Here is a 26,336-nt window from a genome sequence, read left to right as displayed (position 1 = left end):
AATAAAATTCTCTGTCTTATTAGAAGTAACAATAACATGACTTCGTTATGGACGCAATAGCGACATCTGATAGAAAAATCGGTAAGATAGTTTCGAAACAAATTCAGATTTCTGCTTTAATCTGGAGCCTTCTAAAAATTGCAAGACATGACTAGACGATGATAAAGATGTTAAAGAAGACATAGGGGAATCTAAAATTTGCATTCCACGACATGTCTATTCATCTAGGCAGAAATCCTAACGAATTTGTTTCTCGTACTCATACAGAGTAGATCCGAAGAAAATGAAAAAGACAGAAAAGATTTTATTTCACGTTCAAAGCGTCTATGTATCTATTGATACGTATTTCGCTTTAATAAAGCTCATCAGAATAGTTATTCATAGCCGTTCTTAACGTGAAAAATAAAATTCTCTGTCTTATTAGAAGTAACAATAACATGACTTCGTTATGGACGCAATAGCGACATCTGATAGAAAAATCGGTAAGATAGTTTCGAAACAAATCAATATACGTATCAATAGATACATAGACGCTTTGAACGTGAAATAAAATCTTTTCTGTCTTTTTCATTTTCTTCGGATCTACTCTGTATGAGTACGAGAAACAAATTCGTTAGGATTTCTGCCTAGATGAATAGACATGTCGTGGAATGCAAATTTTAGATTCCCCATGTCTTCTTTAACATCTTTATCATCGTCTGGTCATGTCTTGCAATTTTTAGAAGGCTCCAGATTAAAGCAGAAATCTGAATTTGTTTCGAAACTATCTTACCGATTTTTCTATCAGATGTCGCTATTGCGTCCATAACGAAGTCATGTTATTGTTACTTCTAATAAGACAGAGAATTTTATTTTTCACGTTAAGAACGGCTATGAATAACTATTCTGATGAGCTTTATTAAAGCGAAATACGTATCAATAGATACATAGACGCTTTGAACGTGAAATAAAATCTTTTCTGTCTTTTTCATTTTCTTCGGATCTACTCTGTATGAGTACGAGAAACAAATTCGTTAGGATTTCTGCCTAGATGAATAGACATGTCGTGGAATGCAAATTTTAGATTCCCCATGTCTTCTTTAACATCTTTATCATCGTCTGGTCATGTCTTGCAATTTTTAGAAGGCTCCAGATTAAAGCAGAAATCTGAATTTGTTTCGAAACTATCTTACCGATTTTTCTATCAGATGTCGCTATTGCGTCCATAACGAAGTCATGTTATTGTTACTTCTAATAAGACAGAGAATTTTATTTTTCACGTTAAGAACGGCTATGAATAACTATTCTGATGAGCTTTATTAAAGCGAAATACGTATCAATAGATACATAGACGCTTTGAACGTGAAATAAAATCTTTTCTGTCTTTTTCATTTTCTTCGGATCTACTCTGTATGAGTACGAGAAACAAATTCGTTAGGATTTCTGCCTAGATGAATAGACATGTCGTGGAATGCAAATTTTAGATTCCCCATGTCTTCTTTAACATCTTTATCATCGTCTGGTCATGTCTTGCAATTTTTAGAAGGCTCCAGATTAAAGCAGAAATCTGAATTTGTTTCGAAACTATCTTACCGATTTTTCTATCAGATGTCGCTATTGCGTCCATAACGAAGTCATGTTATTGTTACTTCTAATAAGACAGAGAATTTTATTTTTTACGTTAAGAACGGCTATGAATAACTATTCTGATGAGCTTTATTAAAGCGAAATACGTATCAATAGATACATAGACGCTTTGAACGTGAAATAAAATCTTTTCTGTCTTTTTCATTTTCTTCGGATCTACTCTGTATGAGTACGAGAAACAAATTCGTTAGGATTTCTGCCTAGATGAATAGACATGTCGTGGAATGCAAATTTTAGATTCCCCATGTCTTCTTTAACATCTTTATCATCGTCTGGTCATGTCTTGCAATTTTTAGAAGGCTCCAGATTAAAGCAGAAATCTGAATTTGTTTCGAAACTATCTTACCGATTTTTGTATAAGGGTAATTAATTTCCCACCTACAAAATTTTGTTAAAGAACAACGGGAAAATAGTTCCCACCACTATTTTTTTATTACTTTTTCAAATTATTTTATATTTCAACAAAAATATGTTTTATTTACCTCCTTTAGATACCAAAAGTATATAAACAAACAAATTAATTCTCCTTATATCCCATGTCTTATTAAGTGTTAAATTTAAAACCACCAAAAAAATGAAGACTATAGCTTCATCTTATGTTAAGGCGTTGATTTTGGGTTATTCAATCAACGGTTAAGGTGATAAAACAACTTTATTGAATTTTATTCATCGTCCTAGATTTCGGTAATTTAGTTTTAACTTATTTTATCTCTTACTTTATATTATTACTGCTTTGTGTTTTAAGCAACACTATATTTAAATTTTAATTTAAATAAGTCACGCTATTATTTGAAGCGTACGAAAACATTGTCAACAGTTTAAGCTCCTTTTCCGCCGACCCAGTATATAAAGATTTTACTGTGTCATGACATTCTTGAACAAACGCTTTATATCTTGTTTAAATCTTTTCAAATAACTCGTGTAAAAACTTCTACGAGATAATTTTAACGACCAGAATATGAATATTTTCGCAGTCAAACCTGAGGCAGAAAACACAATTTCCATTTACAAATTTGTCGAATGAGCGCACAATAAAAGTGGATGAATGCAAAATGGGAGAAAGTTTTGCTTTCGTACAAAATTATGTCTTGTAATTTGGGAAGTTTTCAAGAACTAACTTCCCTTCCGTTAAATCCAATGAAATAAGGTTAAAAGCAAATGAAGAATAATGATCTTGCCTTCTTTGTTTGTAGCGATTTTTGAAATGCTTACTGCCATTTAAATCAAATATTCAAATATTATTGAATGGACTAGTTCACACATAATGAAATATATATATATATATATATATATATATATATATATATATATATATATATATATATATATATATATATACATATATATCTATATATATATATATATATATAAATATATATATATATATATATATATATATATAAATATATATATATATATATATAATATATATATATATATATATATATATATATATATATATATATATATATATATATATATATATATACTGTTATGATGTGTTTTTTGTTTGAATGATGAGCAATGAGTATTTTTAATAATATATAGGGTTTTTATCGCGGTTCTCAAAGAATTAGCTTGTAAGTACTTTTTTAAATTATCTTTATTATAACTATTATGAAACACACATATATATCTAACCTAGTCAATGTAAATTTAAAATAAACTATCTTTAAACTGATATTCTTATAAAACTAATTAAATTCTATAGACAATCTAAAATTTAAACAAACTATCTTCAAAATTGAAATTGTTATGACACTAACTAAATTATATTAACAAAATTTTGTACCTTTCTTTCACTGAATGCCTAAATGAACTGTTTTCCACTAAGTATATAGATTCTAATCACCACTGAATGTCTTCGTACTTCAGTTATCCTTGTTTTTTTGTGAAATTACTTTTTCCAATTATCAGCTTCTACCAATTTAAGATATAGTTTTCTTCACCAGCATTTATACACCACCAACCAAACCAGCAAACAGCATTTATATTTATTCTTCTTTTCAATATACCAATATCCAATTATTATAAGTTGATTTATACTAATCTCCAACCACAATATAATTTAATTTCTTCCAATATACTTTTATAATCTGATTCTCTGACTCCAAATAATCTTTCATATTTCTTACTAAACTTTTCTGACTGACTTCTTGAAAATTCTGAACAATTTACTTCACTAAATGTGTCTAATAACTTTCATAATAAACTGGCCTAACTTCTGACTAAAAACTTCCAAAAACTGCTTGACTTCAGACTAAAAACTCAAAAACTGCCAAAAACTGCCATCTTGAATCCAAATCACGGGTATTTATATGTTTTTGGATTTCTAGAACCATCTCGTAAGATATCATGTTCCAATTTGTTCTATCAAATACTTGTCTGAATTTTCTGGAACAAACCATTTCGCAAACATGGCCATCTCCGGAGATCCAGAGAATTCCATTCTTTTCTATTAATAATTTTGTTTACATTTAGGCTTTTCAGATCAGAATATATAATTAAATTAGTAACTAACACTCTAATTTAATAAAATACACATTTCAAACAATATATTATATAACCCCACTTTATATTCCCTTATGATTAATTTCTATCTGTCAAATTACTCCGAGAGTATTTTTGGTTGCCTATGCACATGGCTCACTTATATATATTTACAATATTAAAATACAACTTTTTACAATTATTATATGCTAATTTATTAAAAATGCCCTCACATAAATATATTTTTATTAAATTCTCTAGTATATAACTTATTTAAATTAATCAAATACTTTTTTATATCTAATATTATGTAGTATATAAATTATAAATTATTTTCTATAAACCCTAATCGTATCAATACCCCAAAATAATATTTAAAATAAATAATTTACTTATTATTTTTTTAAATATTAATTTTCTCATACCTTATTAAATTTAATAAATTAATAATTCAATTTTTTTTTTATTTAAAATGTGTTAAATACATCCCTGTTCGCTGTCTATGTCAAAACAGAGAACAACGGATCACAGTTCGGCTATTCTATGGTCAAACTGTCATGTCAAATGGAGAATGGATTTTATCAGAGAATAAAATATAACCTTAATTAAAAATATAATCTATATTGTGTTCTGTTTATTTATAGACAAAATCTAGGAATTATAACTTTCATCAATATAAATTGGTAAGTTTTACACTTTTTATAAAGACATTTACACAATCAATTCTGTATCTAACCCCAAATTATGATTTTTAGGGTACCAAACAATTTCCATATGTACAAAATTCAACAAGTATGATGTCAAATTTATTTCCAACAAAGAAATCCATCATCTATCTATGAAATGGATCTATCAGTAAGTTTTTTTTTTTTTAAATTCTTTTCTTTGTTTAGTTGACATATTGGGCATTGGGTAGTAATTTCTTTTGCTATACTTATGTCATTCTTTGCAAAATAATTGTCCCTAAATAGCATCCATAGCTTTCTTGAACCAATATGCATATAATTGTTATGTAAATTTTTCAATATTTTCTTTGCTAAAGTTCTAGTTATTACATATACTTCTATGCCATTTATTATTTTATAATATACCCCATCTTTCCTAAGGACTTTTTGTTTTTCACTCAAATTGATCTGATCTCTTATAATTTCTTCTTTAGAATATAATCCTGTACTTTCTACTAATTGATTTAATCCAATTTTTATTGTGCGCTGCCCTTTTTGTGGTGTATTTTCTAACCTTGATAAAGCATCTGCCACTATATTGGATTTTCCAGAAATGTATTTGATTTCAAAGCAGTATTCACTAAGTATTAGACTCCACCGATGTATTCTACTGTTTCCATATTTGTTATTTAATATAGACGTTAAAGCTTGGTGATCTGTTTCTATTGTAAATTCATTACCCAACAAATAAAATCTTAATTTTGTGACACAGTGTATTATACTTGCTAGTTCTAATTCTGAAACTGAGTAACCCTTTTCATGTGGCTTTGTGATTCTTGAAATGAATTGTATTGGGTATTCGACCCCATCATGTATTTGTAATAATACCCCTGATAATCTCTCTATTGATGCATCTGTTCTTAGTATGAATGGCTGTGTATAGTCAGGATAGTATATTTTCAAATTTGACATAAAAATGTTTTTAATTTCTTGGAATGCTAGTTCTCTTCTCTGATCCCATCTCCATTTTACACCTTTTCTCAGTAGTTCAAGTAATGGAATTTCTTTTATACTTAGATCTGGTATCATCCTTTTATAATAATTAATTATTCCAATAAATCCTCTTAAAGTTCTTAAATTGTGTGGTGTTTTATATTCCTGAATGACTTGTGTCCGTTCTGGATCCATTTCGATTCCCTTAGTGTTAAGTTTATAACCTAGATATATGACTTCTTTTTGAAAAAATGTACATTTTTCTTGATTTATTTTTAGTCCCACTTTGTCTAATCTATTTATTATAATTTTTAGGTGTTTCTCATGATCTTCAGCCGTTTTAGAAAAAATTAAGATATCATCAATGTAGTGAATTACAAAATGTTCATATTGATCCAAAATATCATGAAGACATCTACATAGAGCACTGCAAGATGATTGAAGTCCAAATGGTACTACTTTGAATTGATATACTACTCCATCTATCTGAAATCCTGTATACTGTCTACTTTTTCTTTCTAGAGGTATTAACCAGAAACTATGCTGTAAATCGATTTTAGTGAAAAATGACATTCCTGTAATTCTTCCTAATATTCCATCTATACTCATTGGTGCTTCAAATTGCTTTTCAGTAATCTTGTTAATATTCCTTGCATCCAAACATAACCTGATTTCACCTGATCTTTTTCGTACTACTACTATGGGGTTAATAAAATGTGTGTCTGCCTTCTCAATGATCCCATCTTCTAACATATTATTAATTGTTTTGTTTACTTCTTCTCTGTATTTATATGGTATTGGGTATGATTTTGTTTTAAAATCTTTTTCTTCTTTAACTTTTATACTATGGATATAATTTTGTGCAATTCTATTTTCTTTATTGACAAGTCCCCTGTGTTGCTGCAATATGGAAATGACTATTGATTTATATTCTTCAGGGCAATTTAAAACTTTCATTATATCTTCTTCTTTACAAATAAAATTATTCTTCATTATGTACTCATTATTCCTTGCTTCCAATTTTACGCACTCCGCCTCGTAGGCATCCATCTGCTTAAAATTTCCATTCCTTAAATATTCACTACAATAATTATTCTTTACATTCTTCTGGGACATTTCCCTATCATCAAAATACATTTCTTCTTCATAAACATCATTATTTTCTTTTAATAATATCCTATCAACTCTTATTCCTTCTTCTACCTCATCTTTCTGCATAAATTTAATTATTTGCCCTTCCAAAGTTACCATTTTTTCTTCAAAATCTATCTTTACTTTCTTCTTTTCCAATTCATCATTTCCCATTAATATATCAACACATAAATCCTTGACAATAAATCCTTGCATATTAATTTCTTTATTAAGAATATTAATTTTAAAATTGGCTAGTTTATCAATTTCACCCAACTTCTTATTATTTGCACCAATAATTTTAATTTTTGGAATCTTTATTATATCTGATAGTTTTAATGTATTAAAAATAAAATTCTCCGAGACTAAAGTACTTTCTGAACCAGTATCTATCATAATCTTAATCATTTTATTTTTGGCCAAAGCATTTATATAAATTAAATTAATAGATTCAATAATTTTCTCTTCATCTAAAGAAATAAATTCAGAAGGTTTTTCATAATAGCAATGGCCTAACTTGTAATTCAGAAAGTTTACTGCACAAAATTTTGATTATTAGAATTGTCAGATTGTATCTGACCACTTGGATCTGATGTCCTATGTCTTTCCCTACTATGACTTCTACTCACATTCTCCTGCCTTGTACTACTTCGTTCCCTGCCTTCGCAGCTTCTATTCCTTCGAACACAATTTACCTGTCTGTTATAGTTAGGTCGTTCTGTATTTCTTCTATTGTTAAAATCTTGTCTATTATTATTAGTACTGTTATTAAAATGTTGTCTATTATAATTAGTATTATTATTAAAATTTTGTCTATTATAACTAGTATTATTATTAAAATTTTGTCTAATTTGATTACTGTTATTATTATTAAAATTTTGTAAATTATTACCATACCTAGTATTATTGTTATATGATTGTCTATATTGTTGATTATCATTTTTATTATATTGAAAGTTATTATTGTTTTTTCTGTTGTTATTATTACTTGTCATATTGCCTCTTTGTACTCTTTGAATAAAATTAATAAAACTATCTATTGTTTGAATATTTTGTACAGTTACTGTTTGCACAACATCAGCATCAAAATGTCTAGATACATTTAAGACTGTTTCATCCTCTCTAAGTGGTGGTTCTAAATATTTTGCAACTGTTATCAATTTCAATGCATAATCTACCATATTTGATTTTAAATTTTGATTATACTTTCCAAAATATAGAATTTCTCTAAACTTGGCTTGCTCTAATTCACCCCAATAATAATTTAAAAATTTATTTTCAAATGTTTGAAAGTTATCTAAATCATTTTCAATACTAGCAAACCAAGTTGCTGCATTGTCATTTAATGTCACTCTAATATAATCTTTAATATCATTAATATTATTCACAAATCTTAATTTATGTTTTAAACTATTTATGTATACTCTAGGATGCAAATTTTTTATATTACCAGAGAATTTAATCCCAGTCTCATTTGTTAAATTTAAGTAAGGTCTCCCTATGTCTCTCATTTGTGAAATATCATCTATTCTCTGTTCCACATTTCTTATTTGATTACTATTTATTTGGATATTTTGTTGTATATCGTCTAATTTTTCTTCTGTGTTTCTCCTGTCTTCATTAATTTTTACTTCTAAGTTACATTTCTCCAACTCTATTTTCTGTTCTATATCTATTTTATTATCTTGAATAATCCTCTTTACTTCTGTCCTCTCATTTTCTATCCTTTTCTTGTAGTCATTCCGTATACTTTTTATTTCATTTGCTACTTTTTTCTCTGCAGTTTGAAGTTTTTTATCCATTTGTTTTTCTATTTGCTTTACAATTTTATTATTATTATCTTCTATTTTCTTTTCTAATTTTCTATAATTCTCTTCCAATTTCTGTTCCATTTTTTTCATGTCCTCTTTGACTTCTTTTGAATTCTCTTCCATTTTTTTCGTATTCTCTTCCATTTTCTGTTCTATTTTTTTTATGTCTTCTTTGACTTCTTTTGAATTCTCTTCCATTTTTTTCGTATTCTCTTCCATTGTCTTGTTCATCTGCATCATTAATGACATCAAAGCTGCCATATTGACATTTTCCTCTCTTTCTGGATTCATTTCTGCAGTATCTTGTGGAACTTGAACTAAACTCTCCTCTTGTATAGGTTGTGTTTCTACTTCCACATCTTCTTCATTCTTTTTGCTTCTTGTACCTTTCTTTCCTTGAGACATTTTGAGACTTTACTTGTTCAAATATAATTAAAATTAAAATCTATACTTTTTCTTTCTATTGATAATTAATTTAATTATATGAGAGCACTTATCTTCCCAAACTAATTCTTTTAAATAGAGAGCCACCGCGTTGGGTGCCAATTTGTTATGATGTGTTTTTTGTTTGAATGATGAGCAATGAGTATTTTTAATAATATATAGGGTTTTTATCGCGGTTCTCAAAGAATTAGCTTGTAAGTACTTTTTTAAATTATCTTTATTATAACTATTATGAAACACACATATATATCTAACCTAGTCAATGTAAATTTAAAATAAACTATCTTTAAACTGATATTCTTATAAAACTAATTAAATTCTATAGACAATCTAAAATTTAAACAAACTATCTTCAAAATTGAAATTGTTATGACACTAACTAAATTATATTAACAAAATTTTGTACCTTTCTTTCACTGAATGCCTAAATGAACTGTTTTCCACTAAGTATATAGATTCTAATCACCACTGAATGTCTTCGTACTTCAGTTATCCTTGTTTTTTTGTGAAATTACTTTTTCCAATTATCAGCTTCTACCAATTTAAGATATAGTTTTCTTCACCAGCATTTATACACCACCAACCAAACCAGCAAACAGCATTTATATTTATTCTTCTTTTCAATATACCAATATCCAATTATTATAAGTTGATTTATACTAATCTCCAACCACAATATAATTTAATTTCTTCCAATATACTTTTATAATCTGATTCTCTGACTCCAAATAATCTTTCATATTTCTTAATAAACTTTTCTGACTGACTTCTTGAAAATTCTGAACAATTTACTTCACTAAATGTGTCTAATAACTTTCATAATAAACTGGCCTAACTTCTGACTAAAAACTTCCAAAAACTGCTTGACTTCAGACTAAAAACTCAAAAACTGCCAAAAACTGCCATCTTGAATCCAAATCACGGGTATTTATATGTTTTTGGATTTCTAGAACCATCTCGTAAGATATCATGTTCCAATTTGTTCTATCAAATACTTGTCTGAATTTTCTGGAACAAACCATTTCGCAAACATGGCCATCTCCGGAGATCCAGAGAATTCCATTCTTTTCTATTAATAATTTTGTTTACATTTAGGCTTTTCAGATCAGAATATATAATTAAATTAGTAACTAACACTCTAATTTAATAAAATACACATTTCAAACAATATATTATATAACCCCACTTTATATTCCCTTATGATTAATTTCTATCTGTCAAATTACTCCGAGAGTATTTTTGGTTGCCTATGCACATGGCTCACTTATATATATTTACAATATTAAAATACAACTTTTTACAATTATTATATGCTAATTTATTAAAAATGCCCTCACATAAATATATTTTTATTAAATTCTCTAGTATATAACTTATTTAAATTCTAATATTATGTAGTATATAAATTATAAATTATTTTCTATAAACCCTAATCGTATCAATACATATATATATATAAAATATATATATATATATATATATATATATATATATATATATATATATATATATATTTATATTTATATATATTATATATATATATATAAATATATATAATATATATATATATATATATATATATATATATATACATATATACAGTGTGTCCAATTAAGTCGGCATTATATGGGAAACTTTTTTTATTATTATTAGTTTTATGAAAAAAAACTTTTGCATGATCTTAAACTCAAAACAAAACCATTAAATATACATTTTTTAAGCCGTATGCGATGTTTGTCAAAAAATATAAATTTCACTCAAATAGGTACCTTTATATTTCACACTATCGAAAATTGTTATTATGCAAAGTTGTTTGGAATTAGAAAATATGTTTTAATATGCAAATATGTAAGTACATCTAATTAAATTTTTTTTTCATATTTCTTATTTTATTTTAAAATTCATAGTTTTTTACGTACCACGTATAAAATTAAAACAATGTATTATCTGGTAATTGCATCCTAGGTTATAGACCATGCAAAACTTCTTATGAAGAATAAATTTTTTTGTAAAATTAATAATAAGAGTTATCATATTCGTATTTATAATAAATAAAAATGATGTTAGATATCGGTAGGTGTAGGTAATAAGAAAAACTTGCACTTTTAGGCCCATTGCTGGATGGATAATTTTCATCCTTTTTCTATTCTTAGCTAACAGCTTCCAATCTCTGATTCCCATCTCTCTGACATCTTCCATCACTACATCTATCCATTTCTTTCTTGGTCTTTCTCTCTTTTTTTGCCCTCAGATACTCTCCAAGCAATGTTTTGGAAAAATGCTGCTGTATTTAATGCCGCCCGTAAATTCTCCCATAATATCAAATTCCTCCTGAAAAAAGTGAATCTTGCAGTGTACGGCCTCTTTGCCTCTCCAAGCAAGTTCAAATGAGCAAAGGGAAAAAAATCTTTTTTTGTGTTCCATGAGGGGTTTCCTCGTCGTAGCTTTGGATGATTTTTAATAGTTCTTCGGAAGATAATGCTTTTGAGCTGAGTTTTTGTTCTTGAACACTTTGAAGCTGCCTTCACTTGGTATTTCTGGCCAATCTTTTATATTTGAAAGATATATCTATAAAATGGACTTTTTTATGCCGTACTTCGTAAAATATTTATCTTGTACCATTGTAGTATTCCACATTGACCTTACAGAAGACTCTTTATAGTCTTTGCCATTGCTTTTTTATGTTAAAGGCATTGTCGTTAAGAATTTTTACTAGTTACTAGTATAGAGCTTCTGGACATCTGCGTGTTCAATGGGACATTTTTCGAATTCAGTTTTTTGATTTTTTAACCTAACTGACATCCAAATCTTGATTTATTGTCTGGATTCATTATATCTGTCCAAAATTGATTACGCCTTAATGACGTTTGTCAAACAGACAACAATAGAATTACCAGACACATTCGTGACGGATCTGTCATAATTTTGTCGCTGAGAAATCACGGGCAGGAAGGAGTTTTGTCAGTAGGAAAATGACGTTTTATCAGGTAAAAATAGTTTAGTGAAATAGTCAATACGATAAATATGTTGGTAAATATTTAGTAAGCCGGAACGCCTCAAAAATGCCAAATTTTTTGTGGACTTAGCCGAAAAAGTGAAAAAACCTCAAATTTTAATGTTTTCTTTGCTTTAAACTAGCAAAAGTGCCCAAATAATCAAAAATACAGAAAAAATAACAAAAAAGGTATTATGAATCAAAAAAAGTGTACATAGAAAGCAAAGAAAAGTATATATTACACATGTCTTAATAAAAAAAAACGTAACTAAAACATATTAAATATCACTGTTTTTTACTGTTAAATTATGAAAAAATGGGTAAAATTGTTTAAAACAATCAAGATTTTTAATATTTCAAAACAATATGGCGGCCATGCGCAAGAAGTTAAATTTTATGTACTTTTGACATTGTTGCCAGTTTTAACCATTAAAATATCTAAAAATTTCATGAAAATTACCTTAATTAAAACAGGTGGATGCAATCTTAATAACCACGTGCAAAACGAGTACTCGTTAACCATCATCTTATTTTATTATTAAAAATGTAAACCAATAAACCAAATCTAACCTAACACTGGTAAAAAAGTAGTAATAAGAATAAAATGTTATAATTAAAAATCCAAATTTTTATATTTCATAAGAAAGCACGAAATTAAAACTAAACCAACGTAACCAAATCTCACCTAATGCTGGTAAAAAAAGCAGTAATAAGACTCAAATTTTGTATAATTAAAAATAAAATTTTTTATTTTTCATAAAAAAACGTGATAATACACGTAAAGTAACGTAACCAAATCTAACCTGACCCTGGTAAAAAAGTTATAATTTTCAGTTAAAAGTAGGTAATATAAACTTTACGTTTTAGGTAAATTTTTATTTTTCATTAGAAAACATAATTTTGAATAACTATTGCAACACTGGTTAAAATTACCCTTCTTGACCATAAGAAACTGTTGTCATTCCTGTCATTTCTTGTTGTTTCATGGTAAATAATGGCGGCGGCTTTTAAAAATCGGGCATATTTTAAATGGAAATTACATAAAAAAGAACGTTTTGCACCGAATAAAAATTATTGCATAATCATTAGGAAGTGAAGCAGAATTCATTGATATAAATTTCTTCTCCGTAGACGCGGTTCCGGCTTATTACACTAGTACCAATATGTTGTTTATATATTATCTTAATTATAAAAGACTAAAAAAATTATGCACAAATTGTGAATAAAAATGTATAATAACAGACGAGTAGAATAAATACGGTATTTTATACTGATTAATGTTTAAATTAATATTTTAAAACCATTCTTTTACCACAGATAATTGATAGTGACTACTTGTTTCAGGAGAACACCCAGCTGCAATGCAACATGGCGGACAATTAAGACTAGAGTACCCATTTTCTGCTGTGCTCCTCAGCATACTTGTGGCACTAGCTGGACCATAAAATTACGTTTAAAAACCCTGAGATGAAATTGTGATGAACTTTTTAATTACAGAGTGTAGTTTAATGCAAATGACAAATTATTGTTTTGTGAATTCTTAAAAAGTGTACATAAAACTAAAGATTTTAGAATGGATTTTTTAAGTGTATAACGCTCAACGAGAACGAGACAATTTTGTTGATAACGTTAAATTGTTTTTCTTTGTAAGGTTAGTATAAACCAGTTATTGTTCCTTAGTAGTTTTTGAAAGCTAGTATAGATTGAAAAAATTAGAGTGTTTCTATCAAATACCACAAATAAAAATATTTTGATTAGGTTGTTAACGAAATACACATTTAAAATATAAATAGGTATATATAAATATATATAAATATATATATATATATATATATATATATATATATATATATATATATATATATATATATATATATATATATATATATATATATATATATATATATATATTTGAGTGCACAGTAATCGACTCAAAAGGATATTTGAGACTACACCTTCTGTTTCAATGTAAGAAGTACGAAAATAAAAAAATGTAATGTACAAACAATAACTTTATTATTGAACTTACAAAAACTGCTATTGCAATATTTGGAAGACGCATTATAAAAACAATATGCAATACAAACAGAATTTTCTAAATATTTATCATTGGAACTGACACAAGAAAGACGTTATAAACAGAGAAATCATCAATTACAACATAAATTTCTTAATTATTTAGTATTTGATATTACCACCCCTACTCCTAATTACACTTTCCAATCGATTTCGCATGGATCGGATGACGTTTCTAATAAATTCTTGAGGCATTGCTTCCCATTCATTATTAAGCGCAGCTATAAATTCTGTTATGCTCCTTGGTGCATGATTTCTGTCCCGGACCCTTCGTTTAAGCCCATCTCAAACATGCTCTATTGAATTTATGTCTGGGCTTAACGCAGGCGGCCAATTTATAGTAGGTATACCAATCTTAGATAGATAGGGTGGTGGTGACTCGTGCGATATGGTAGAGTGCATTAAAATAAAGACATCACCAATAAATCCCGTATATGAAACCACATGTTCCTCCAAAATGTCTCTGATGTTACGATCCGCCGTTAAACCTCCTTAACCAGGCACGAAAGTCAACTCGATTTTCCCATCCATAGAACTGCCTGCCCAAAACATACAAGAACCACCTTCAAGAGACAATTTCTTGTATACAAAATTGAGCAAATCGCTCTCCTGGCCTTCCATAGACTCGACGCCTCTTTTCGTTGCCATGTAGGCAGATCCTACTTTCTTTGGAGAATAATACTCTTCTTTGAGTTTAGAACTACTCAAATGTCGATTTCTCAGGGATTTCGATACAAGAAATCGATCATCTCTCTCTGTTGTTATTCGTTTACGGCCTCCTCCTTGTCGACGGATATAATCAACAGTATGTTGGTATGGACGATTCACTCGGGACACAGCAGATTGGCTTAAATTTAGTCGATTTGCCACGGTCCTCTGGCTCAAGCCTTCCCTCAATAATGCTACTGCTTGAGTTGCGTTGAAGGACGTGGTATCCATTTTTAATGAAGATGCAAACTTGAGTGACTGATGTATTAGTGGATTGCTATGGAAATTAATGTGTACGATGTTAACCGAACGCGTTAGGTCGGTACCAGTCGATTTCAATAAGTCAAATTCTGACCCCCTCTCTACGTGTTGCATTATTTATTTATAATGCGTCATCCAATTCACCAAAAAACAAAACTTTTTTAAAACTTAATTTTACACTAAATATTTTTAAATTTACGATTGAAACAGGAGATGAACGTTGACAAAATAAATTTGAGTCGATTATTTTGCACTCAAGTATATATATGTATATATATATATATATATATATATATATATATATATATACATATATATATATATATACATATATATATATACATATATATATATATATATATATATATATATATATATATATATATATATACAGAAATTTAGTGTCTCATTATAAAAGTTATTTTAATAACAGCTGTAATGTTGTATAATTATCACAGCTACCAAAGCTGCCAGGACCGGCATAATAGCCAAGCATAGCCCGAATGTATATAGGTATATATAATCAGATCAAATATTATCAATAAAGCATAATGTCAAAAAACTCTTTTTATAAACATACAAATTTCCCATAATTATTTTTATTAATCATTATTTTAAGTCTCAACGAAGAAAATGTTTTGTATGTGCTTTGTGTTTTATTGGCACTAGTTTTCACACTGGCCAGTCAATTTCATAATGATTTTTTTAGACTATAACTTATCACTAACTCAGGGGAGTACTGAGTAGTGTCTGTGTTAAGTAAATGTCTTGTTACTTAAGTAAAGTCGACTTCATTGTCTTTACAAAGAGACGCTAATTGTATCTGAACATCTGAGGTCCCTTCGGTGAGTACCGATTTACTCGTTTTAAAAGGTTCATATTTATTCATCTTGACTTGTTATGTTTAAGTTTTCCGTTTCATGTCTGAAAAAGTTGGCAAAAAATGGGAAATATTCTTAATTAATAATTTTACGAAAAAAAATTATTCTTCATTAGGATATGCATCACATAGAAATCATTAACAGATAATCTTATAAAATATTAAGTGGTAGATAGAAAAAATCAAAAATTAATTAATACTGAAGAGAAAAGTGATTTTAAATTTAGATATGCAAGAAAATGTAATTTTAAAATGTTTGAAGCTATTAAAAATTATGTCCAAGTTTAGATTCATGGCCTTCTAATACTTAAATAATACATTTGAAGTAAAAAGTAAATAAAAAAATACTTTTACATTTGTTGATTTTGTATATTAAATAAGGTAAATTAGAAATAAAATTAAAAATTAATGCACCTACTGATACATCATTAACCCTTAAATGCCCAATCGGGGTCACTATGGGACCCCAGACATACATTTTTGGCTATAATATCTTTATTTGAAACATTTGGCAACCGCGCAATCAGGTATTTGTGTGGACGTGTCTCCTACGTTTTCTGTTAGTATACCACGAACATTCGTGAGGTGCAGTGGTCTGTAAGAGAGATTTAGATAAGTGGGGTCTCGCTGTGACCCCGATTGGGCATTTAGAGGCACCAGAATATTTTTATTATTTTTAACATTTTTCGTCAGTTTACATTGAAAAATGGACCGTAAGAGAATGAAAATGACAATAAGCGACCAAGAACATGAAAAAATTATCCAAAATATAGAAGAAGGGATATCAGACTCCGATTTCGACTATGAGATTACCGACGAATCAGATAGCGAAGAGCAAGATGTTTTTGAGGAAAATGTTTCGGAAACTGAGGACAATTTAGAAGTCAACAGTGACGAGGAATCAGATGCAGAACCTACCGAAGTGGACGATAATATTAGTGAGGTTAGTGGTCCAACATATACATCCAAATCTGGAATGCAGTGGAATAGCCTACCTTTCGTGAGATCCAAGAGGCAACAAAAAAATATTATAAATGTACATCCAGGCTTAACAAACTATAGTAAAAATTCCAACACGTTTTTAGACTATTTCAATTTATTTTTGACCGAAGAGATGAAGAATGTCATATGCCTTCATACTAATGAAGAAGCTGTTAGGCGTTATCAAGAGTGGAACGAAAAACATCCGAATAACAAAAAAGAGTGGACGGTACTTACCAACAATGAACTGGATAGCTTTTTAGGAGCACTTATCAAAGCTGGTGCTTTAAGGTGTGGGAAAGAATCGACACGAGAGATATGGTCTACAGACACCTCAATACGCCGGTCATTTTTTACAGCCGCATTCGCTAGGAACCGATTTGAAGAATTATCGAGTTTCTTGAGGTTTGATGACCAAGTGACCAGGGTAGAGCGGAAGGAACAGGATAAGTTAGCGGCGATACGAGTAATTTGGGACATGTTCGTCTCTAACTGTGACAAAGCCTTTGAACCATACGAACATATAACCGTTGACGAACAGTTAGTGAGTTTTAGAGGAAAGTGTCCTTTTAGACAATATATAAAATCAAAACCTTGCCGCTACGGGATAAAAATTTGGGCTGCCGCGGATGTTAAAACATCTTATTTATCAAAACTTCAGGTGTACCTTGGAAAACTACCAGGTGGTAGAATAGAGAAAAATCAGGGATTTCGTGTTGTGAAAGATCTGGTGGAATCATATCATGGCAGTTGGAGAGGAATTACAACTGACAACTTTTTTACCAGTGTTCCTCTTGCTCAATATCTTTTATCTAAAAACCTTACTTTACTTGGGACCGTCCGCAAAAATAAACCTGATACACCACCACAACTAAGTTTGACAAAAAGACCTGCGGAGTCGTCAATATTTGCTTTTACTAAAGAATTAGCTATGGTTTCGTACATACCTAAAATACACAGGATGGTACATCTTCTTTCAAGTCAACACGATAGTGATATAATTTGTCAAGACTCTCAAAACAAACCCTTGATGATTTTAGACTATAATAATACCAAGGGTGGCGTTGATAATGCCGACAAACTGATTAGGGCATATTCCTGTAAAAGAAGAACTGCTCGTTGGCCATTCAGGCTCTTTATGAATATTATAGACATATGTGCACTAAATGCCTATATTTTATACATTGAAAAAAATCCTGATTGGAAGAAAAATAATTTTTCACGAAGACGTATTTTCCTGTTACAATTAGGGGCTGAGCTTGCTCGAAACAACATGGAAAAAAGAGCGAAATATATAAAACATAAAGCCTATGTAAAATCTGCTCTAAAAGATTGTGGCATACCAATGGTAAACCCAACTACCGAAGTTGCAACTCAATCCGTCCATTCAGCTAAGAAACGTGGTCGTTGTTACCAGTGTCCGCGAAACTGTGACAGAAAAGTGAATACCGTTTGCTCTTTTTGCAAAAAATTTATATGCCAGGTGCACAGAAAAGAAGAAAAAACTATTGTATGTAAAAATTGCAACTAAAAGTTATATGCTTATATTATTATTTAATTTTAATTTTGTTCGAATTGAAAATAATTTGTTTCTAGAAAAGCCGTTAATTTTGTATGAAAAATAAATAAAAATTATTCAAATATGCTTAAAATTATTTTTAACCGTGTTTTCCTTTTAGTCAGTGCTAAATGACGTTACTAAATTGAAAATTTTAGTGGGGTCCCTAGGAGACCCCACATGGGCATTTATGGTTATTTTCATATCACGGGCATTTAAGGGTTAAAAGGCCATGAATCTAAATTTAAAAATAATTTTTAAATCCTACAACCAAATTAAAATAACATTTTATGCTGCACCTAAATTTAAAAGCACTTCACTTTTAAGCATAAATCAATATTTTTGATTTTCGGTGTATACCGCTTAAACTTTTATAAATTTGATTATTGATTATTGATTTCTATGAAATGCAGAAATGTTTATGAAGAATAGTTTTTTTTTCGTGAAATTAATAATAAAGAAATTTCCCATTTGTTGCCAACTTTTTCAGACATACTTTATACCTTACTAACAATTAAAACACTTCTTTCCTTACATGGAGTATAAAATATAATCATATTTAGCTATATGTATATATATACATTAATTCATTTTAATTTTCACTTCACCATTTTATTATTTCACTTGCAATTTTTTTAACAAAACAAAAATTGTTTATGACTTTCAAAATTTGGATATATTTAATAAAGAATCGAGACAGAAAATATAATAATTAATTAATTCTAATACTCCATCAGTTTATGTATTTTTTCCCTTAATTATCTAGATATTTATTTAAATTAAATATGTAATGTAAATGACAAATAAAATACAAAATTCGTTAAGCCGGCCATTTTTACTATTTACCTGAAGAGGCAAATCCCTTTATGGCTTCGACTTTATCAGCGGGATACTTTTAAATTCTGCATAAGTCAGTTCTTATAATTGTGAATGAAGTATACCTATATATATATATATATATATATATATATATATATATATATATATATATATATATATATATATATATATATAGCTAGATTATATTGAAAAAATTAGAGTGTTTCTATCAAATAAAAATATTTTGATTAGGTTGTTAACGAAATACTCATATAAATATATATATATATATATATATATATATATATATATATATATATATATATATATATATATATATATTATTACTAACTTGTATACGTCCACTGCTGGATATAGGTCTCCCTCAGCTCTTTCCGTCTGTCTCTTTTCTTGTGCGGCTTGCATCCAGTTATTGCTAACACGCTTCAGGTCGTCTGTCCATCTAGTTGGTGGGTGCCCTCTGCTTCGTATTGATTCTTGTCTTGGTCTCCACTTGACAATACATTTTGTCCATCCGTTGTCTGGCGACAACGGATGGACAAACAACATCCATAAACTGGCGATGTGTCCTTTCCAATTCCATTTTAGCGGCTCGGTTTTTTCGATGGCGTCTGTTATTTTGTTCTACGACCTATTTCTTCGTTTGGGATAAGGTCCCTCAGAAACACACACAACATCTGGCGCTCCAGATCCCTCTGAGTCACCCGAATCTTATTCACTACCTTTTTTTGTAAGGGTTAATGTTTCCGCTCAATAAGTGAGTACAGGTAACACACATTGGTCAAAGATTTTCCTTTTGATGCATATAGGTAGATCCGATTTAAATAAATATTTTAATTTACTAAATGCTGCTCAGGCTGATCCTATGGGACGTGGGAGCTCACATGTATGGTTATCTCTGCCCAACCTAAGTTGGGCAGCTAATTTTATGTCCTAAGTACCTATACGATGTAGTTGGCACAATCCCCCTTCCATCAACAGCAATATTTCGTTTTAGTACCAGAGTAGCCATTATTTGCGTCTTGTTCATATTAGTCTGAAGTCCGACCCCCAAGCAGACGTGATATAATTTTTTATATAATTATTATTATTGCATCATCCATGCGATCGGCTATACGTATGATGTCATTTGCAAATCTCAAATGACTGAGCTTCTCTCCATTTATGTTGATACCATGCTTGTTCAGATGCCGCTTCTTAAGGCGCGTACAGACTAGCATACGTATGCGGTGAGAAGCCACGCATATGCGTGCGTACTCAAACCATTCACGCTCAGAGCATTCGTTGAAATTAGAAATCACCGTATATGTATGCGTGCTCAAGGCGCCCCATCCATTCGTGAAAAAATGTCTCAGGAGCCTAAAATCCCATAATATAGGGTTTTCTTCATACAAATCTATTAATTGCAAACATTGTTCATTTGACCACTCCATTTTACACATAAATCAATAAAATGAATAAAACTCAATAAATCCGAACTTGTCTTGCAAATGCAACAAATCCCCACGTTATCCGTCTAAACTGAGCGCTAACGCACACGTATATTTCTTTGATGTGTGCGAAAAAACCGACACCACTCTGGCTCGCAGCATGTGTGCTCAAGTCATTCGCGAGAAGCAACGAATGCGGCGAGAGGTTACGAAAGCGCCGTCCACATTTGCACACGTATGTGTATTCGTGGCTGCTCATCGCATGCGTTTGTAGGTCTGTACGCGCCTTTATAAGTATGTTCTAAAAGCGTCGTGAATAGCTTTGGAGAGACGGTTTCTCTTTGCTGTACTCCTCGCTGAATACAGAATATTTATTTGTTTCTTGTTCAGATAGTCTTACTGTGGCATTTTGATAGATATATTCGATTCGATATATATATATATATATATATATATATATATATATATATATATATATATATATATATATATATATATATATATATATATATATATATATATATATATTTCAATGAGTAAGTTCCAAAAGAACTAAATCTTTTGGTCACGAGGATATCGATCAAAGGAGAAACAATAAAAGGAAATCACAGTTCCATTCCTATATTTGTAGACGTTTCGCTTATTGTATTTACAAGCTTCATCAGTTCAATCTAAAAATATACAATGGTGGTAGGCAAGAATATAAAACATGAAAAAAGAACTTACGAATGGTGAGTAAAGAATGACAAGGTGTAAAACAAACACACCATTCTCTTGGTAAGCGTGGTCAAAATATTAAAATGGTGGCGTTAAAATAGTAGCTAATGTTCATATGTAGTAGCGATCATGTATAACAACTGTGGTGTTACCGACAATGTGGTGTTACCGACGTATTTTAAAAATATCATGGATGGATCGCAAAACAAACGAACAAGTTCTCGAACAACTAGGAAAACAATGCGAAGTTTTAAATTCCATAAAAATCAGGAAATTGGAATACTTGGGGCACATCATGAGAGGTGAAAAGTACGAACTACTAAGGAATAGAATGCAGGGTAAAATCAAAGGCAGAAGAAGCGTAGGAAGACGTAAAATCTCGTGGCTACGCAATCTCCGTGAATAGTTTGGATGCAGTTCAATTGAACTATTCAGGCGCGTAACCAACAAAATTATAATTGCCAGAATGATTTCCAATCTCCGATAGGAGCGGAACTTAAAGAAGAAGAAGAAGATAACAACTAGAAAAATTTTTACTTTAAATGTGAAAGAAATGAATAAAAACTACTACGAAGCAGAATTAAAAAACCCGTCACATTGCACGTAAAAAAACTTTTAACAGTAAGGTGTAGAGATACAAAAAAAAATTGACAAAACACACCGGCACAGAGCTGTTGTTATAACAAAGTTAGCATTTAAAAAAGATCTTTTTTAAATGTTAACTTTGTTATAACAACAGCTCTGTGCCGGTGTGTTTTGTCATTTTTTTGTTTTTACACACACACACACACACACACACACACACACACACACACACATATATATATATATATATATATATATATATATATATATATATATATATATATATATATATATATATATATATATATATACTAGTTGACCCGGCGAACTTTGTTCCGCCTTAATGGCAATAAATAAGCAGATTGTGTTTTTTTTTGGAAAAAATACAAAAAAAAAATTAAATAACTACATTAATCATTCATTATTATTTCTGTATTTTAGTACATAGGTTGCTCTTCACTTAAGTACCTTGTGATACACGACATTTTTTGTTTTATTATCAGACGCAAAAACAAACAACGCAGATGGTCTTCCGACCCGTGAACATGCCACGTATAATTGACCATGGGAAAAACATGAATGTTCTAAATTTAAACCACAAACTTTTAAGGATTGGCCTTGTGATTTGTTAATGGTCATGGCAAATGCAAGACGTATCGGAAATTGAAGTCTTTTAAATTCAAACGGCATATCGGTTGGGATCATCGGGCTCCTCGGAATGAGAACTTCCTCACCTTTGAATTTTCCTATCATTATCGTAGCGTAAATTACATTGTTCATCAATTTACTAACCACCAAACGTGTACCGTTGCACAGTTTTGGTTGGTTTATGTTTCGAAGCATGATTACTACGGAGCCAACCTTTAGGCGTAAATTGTGCAGTGGTAAGCCAGGCACGTCCAAAGAGTTTAAAAATTCAATTGGATAGTTGGTGGCTTCATCTTCATTTGTGACGCAGTTAATAGATTTGAATGAATGCATTGTTCCAATGATCTTATTTTGAATTATGTAGTTCAGGTCATCTACATCTTTATTCTTAGCCGCTAAAATTGCTCGCTCACTCAACCATTCATTATTTTTGTAGTTAGAAATAATATTTGGAAATACATTGTTGATAAGTTCGTCTTTTGATGAGACAAAATTACAGAAATTATTTGGAAATGATATTAATCCGCTCGATTCATCGACAGGTACTTGACCATTACCGATAGTCAGCAATTGCTCCGAGAAATCTTCAGCAGATGTATCATTAAGCAATGTAACTCTAATGTTTGTTGTCAGCTGCAGTTTCTTCACATAGCGCCATAGATTTGACGATTTGAGGCAAGCGTTTATTTCATCGGCAGCCGTAGATCTTGGAATTACTGGCAGTATTTGGCGGAAATCGCCAGACAGTAAAATCATTGCTTCTCCAAAACGTCTTGAGTCATTGCGTAAATCTTTTAATGTTCGGTTAAGTACTTTGAGAACGATTTCCGAAGTGGAAATTGAAACGTCAATAAACGTATTTTAATTTTTAATTGTGGCTTATTCCCAGTTAAATAGTAATTAATTTAAAATGCCACAAGAAAATAGCTTCAGAACAATATTCGGTTAAGTGCTTCTAATGCACGTTTATGCGCCATTGTGCATTCGTCCCAGATGATGATTTTCGATGCCGCTAAAACTTTGGCCATTGCTGAGTGTTTTGCAATATTACACGTCGGTTCTTCAATAGTTTGAAGATTTAACGGTAATTTGAATGCTGAATGAGCCGTACGACATCCTTTTAACAATGTGGCTGCTATTCCAGAAGAAGCAACTGCAACCGCTATGTTGGATCTCGCACGAACAGTTGCTAAAACTAATGACATAAGGAATGTCTTGCCAGTTCTACCAGGGGCATCTAGGAAATGTAAACCACCATTTTCATCAGCGATTGCCTTCATTAAAGTATCATAAACTTCCTTTTGTTGGTAATTCAACAGGGGTACATTCCTTTGAACTACTAAATCTAATTCCTGGTGATCATATTCACGTTCCCGTTCCAATTCTCGATTAAATGCGTCATTCATTTCACGATTTGGCGCTGGCATTCCTAACCTGATTAATAAATTACCGCACATGAGGTAACATATATCTTCGATCAAGAGTAAAGCACGATTATGTATCTCCTCATTCATCTCAATATCGTGATTTCTGGAACTGACACGACTTTGATGTTTGATGTAAAATATCTTCTGACATACTATCCTTGTATTTGTGTCACAGGTTACATGGGTTTGATGGAAAACATGTCGAAATTATGATAGCGAATAATGTGCGTATCTGACTTGGAGATGCAGAGATAATGGCTTCAGCGATTGTCGTATCCCAATGGGTATCGTTTTCTAATAAGTTCAATTCTTCACATGCAGCACGATATGTTGGGAATATTACACCATTAACAGTTCGTAGTGTCTCAAATGAAGTTGGCCCACTCACATTTACCAGCAACAACCGCAAATAGAAACATTCATCATTCTTTGGATGAACTGTATACATACGACCAAGAGCATCAGTAGAACGCACATCTGGATACCCAGGAACCGCATCACCTTGCTTCCGTCTTTGAAAATTCTTGGATGAAGCATTCCAAGTATAATAACGTGGCATCTCCGAGTAAAGCAAAGTTCGTGCAAACTGATCGCTTTGGAAGATTGCAAAAAAACTGGTCAATGTAGTTGCTGGAGGTGTTTCAGCACGTTGCGTAGCATTCGAAGCCGTGAAATATACTAGTTGACCATTCTCCAGATGCACCGCCAAATGTATAACAGTAGGATGACGTTCGTGAATTGTAAATGCGAATATACGCCAAATCGCTTCATTACAGTTCACATAACGACCAATTTGATAGCGTGAAATTTCATCGTTGGTATTTGAGGATTGCAATCCAAAAACCGCCATATCACTGCCTTTCGTGACATATTTGCAAATATATTTTATGGACTTAACTGAATTGCAGTATTCAACGTTGCAATATGTCTTGAACGTTTTAGAAATAAGTGGCGAATATGGAACAATCCAACTGTTGTCGACAACGAAATCCATTCTTTTCACTTTCGTTGTGACAGTTCGACCATTGTCATCTGGTGATCGACGCCGATACAGCGGATACCCATCGTTGCCAGTGACAGTCTCCGCCGTTAATTTCCGTGGATATCGTTTAGAGCACTTTCCATCGACCATGCAAGGTGATTGGGGATTGATGGCACCACACGGTCCATGAATCATATTAGTAGTAACAACATCATGTAGGTCTGGATCGACTTCATGATCAGGAATCTCGGCACATATGATATCATCTATTTGGTCAGGCTGAATTCTTTCCACTAACCAAATAAGAATGTGTGCGTGCGGCAGGCCTCGCTTTTGCCATTCGATTGAATACATCCAGCATCGAGTATCTCCAAAGACGCGTTGTTTAACAATAAAGTTCATCAGAGACCGAATTTTTTGCCTGAATATACGTGCTGTGATGTCGTGTCTATCATTTGATGTTTGTCCGGGAAGCAGCAATTGAGTAATTTCTATCCATTTTGGATTACAGGTAAAAGTAATAAAGAGATCTGGCCGGCCGTAATGACGAACACATGTCATTGCATCTTGTGCATATTCATGCATATGACGTGGGCTACCAATGTACGTCGCCGGCAGAATAGTTAATCGACCAATATTAGCTGCATTTCCTTCAGTACTAACTGCATCACGTAAATGGATGTACTCCTCAGAACGCAGTTTGGCTTGGTTCAACCTAATAAATGTTAAACGTTCCGTTTCTATTTTTACATACATGTCAACGCAATACTGCTGAAACAATCGACGAAACCGCAGCAAATAGTTGTCAGCATTTTGACGAATCATCAAACGATATGCATAATAATTCATTGAGCTAACTTTCTTTGTAGTTTCTTCACCTGAAATTAAAAATTTGATAATTAACCATTTCAAAGACAAATAATACAGACATTAACCATTATTAAGATACTGATACTTTACCATTCAATGGCTTTATCATTTTAATATTAAAATAATATCCATCTTCTTCTTGCCAAAACATCAGTGGGTATTGCAATGCGTCATATGATCGATGAGTTTCAGATATTTGTTGCAGTTGCCCAGTATCG

At 30.8% G+C, this 26,336-nt stretch overlaps 3 protein-coding genes across 4 annotated transcripts in view; 1 reads left to right on the top strand and 2 right to left on the bottom strand.

Moving 5' to 3' along the window:
- The window catches only part of LOC140441321 (neurotrimin-like), a 1,166,806-nt gene that overhangs the window by 1,094,666 nt on the left and 45,804 nt on the right, over positions 1-26,336 (top strand). Inside the window, exon 5 of one of the 2 annotated variants that reach the window (XR_011950981.1) lies at positions 13,503-13,806. Coding sequence is in view for 1 of the 2 variants with exons in the window: in XM_072531967.1 (XP_072388068.1) it covers positions 13,500-13,600 (101 nt within the window). In the remaining variant the exon portion in view is untranslated. Of the gene's footprint in view, positions 1-13,499; positions 13,813-26,336 lie in introns of those variants that run through there. The other variant, XM_072531967.1, reaches the window with a different exon arrangement.
- LOC140442194 (ATP-dependent DNA helicase pif1-like) lies at positions 22,648-23,595 on the bottom strand. The gene has a single exon (XM_072533272.1). It carries the CDS (start codon positions 23,593-23,595, stop codon positions 22,648-22,650), a length of 948 nt encoding a protein of 315 aa, XP_072389373.1.
- LOC140442193 (uncharacterized) lies at positions 24,436-26,004 on the bottom strand. Its single transcript, XM_072533271.1, has one exon. The coding sequence runs from the start codon at positions 26,002-26,004 to the stop codon at positions 24,436-24,438; it is 1,569 nt and encodes a 522-aa protein (XP_072389372.1).

The sequence above is a fragment of the Diabrotica undecimpunctata genome, chromosome 5 (assembly GCF_040954645.1).
Source record: "Diabrotica undecimpunctata isolate CICGRU chromosome 5, icDiaUnde3, whole genome shotgun sequence".
Lineage (NCBI taxonomy): Eukaryota > Metazoa > Arthropoda > Insecta > Coleoptera > Chrysomelidae > Diabrotica > Diabrotica undecimpunctata.
Note: the sequence above shows the minus strand (reverse complement) of the source record. Positions and strands in the feature narration are given on the sequence as shown.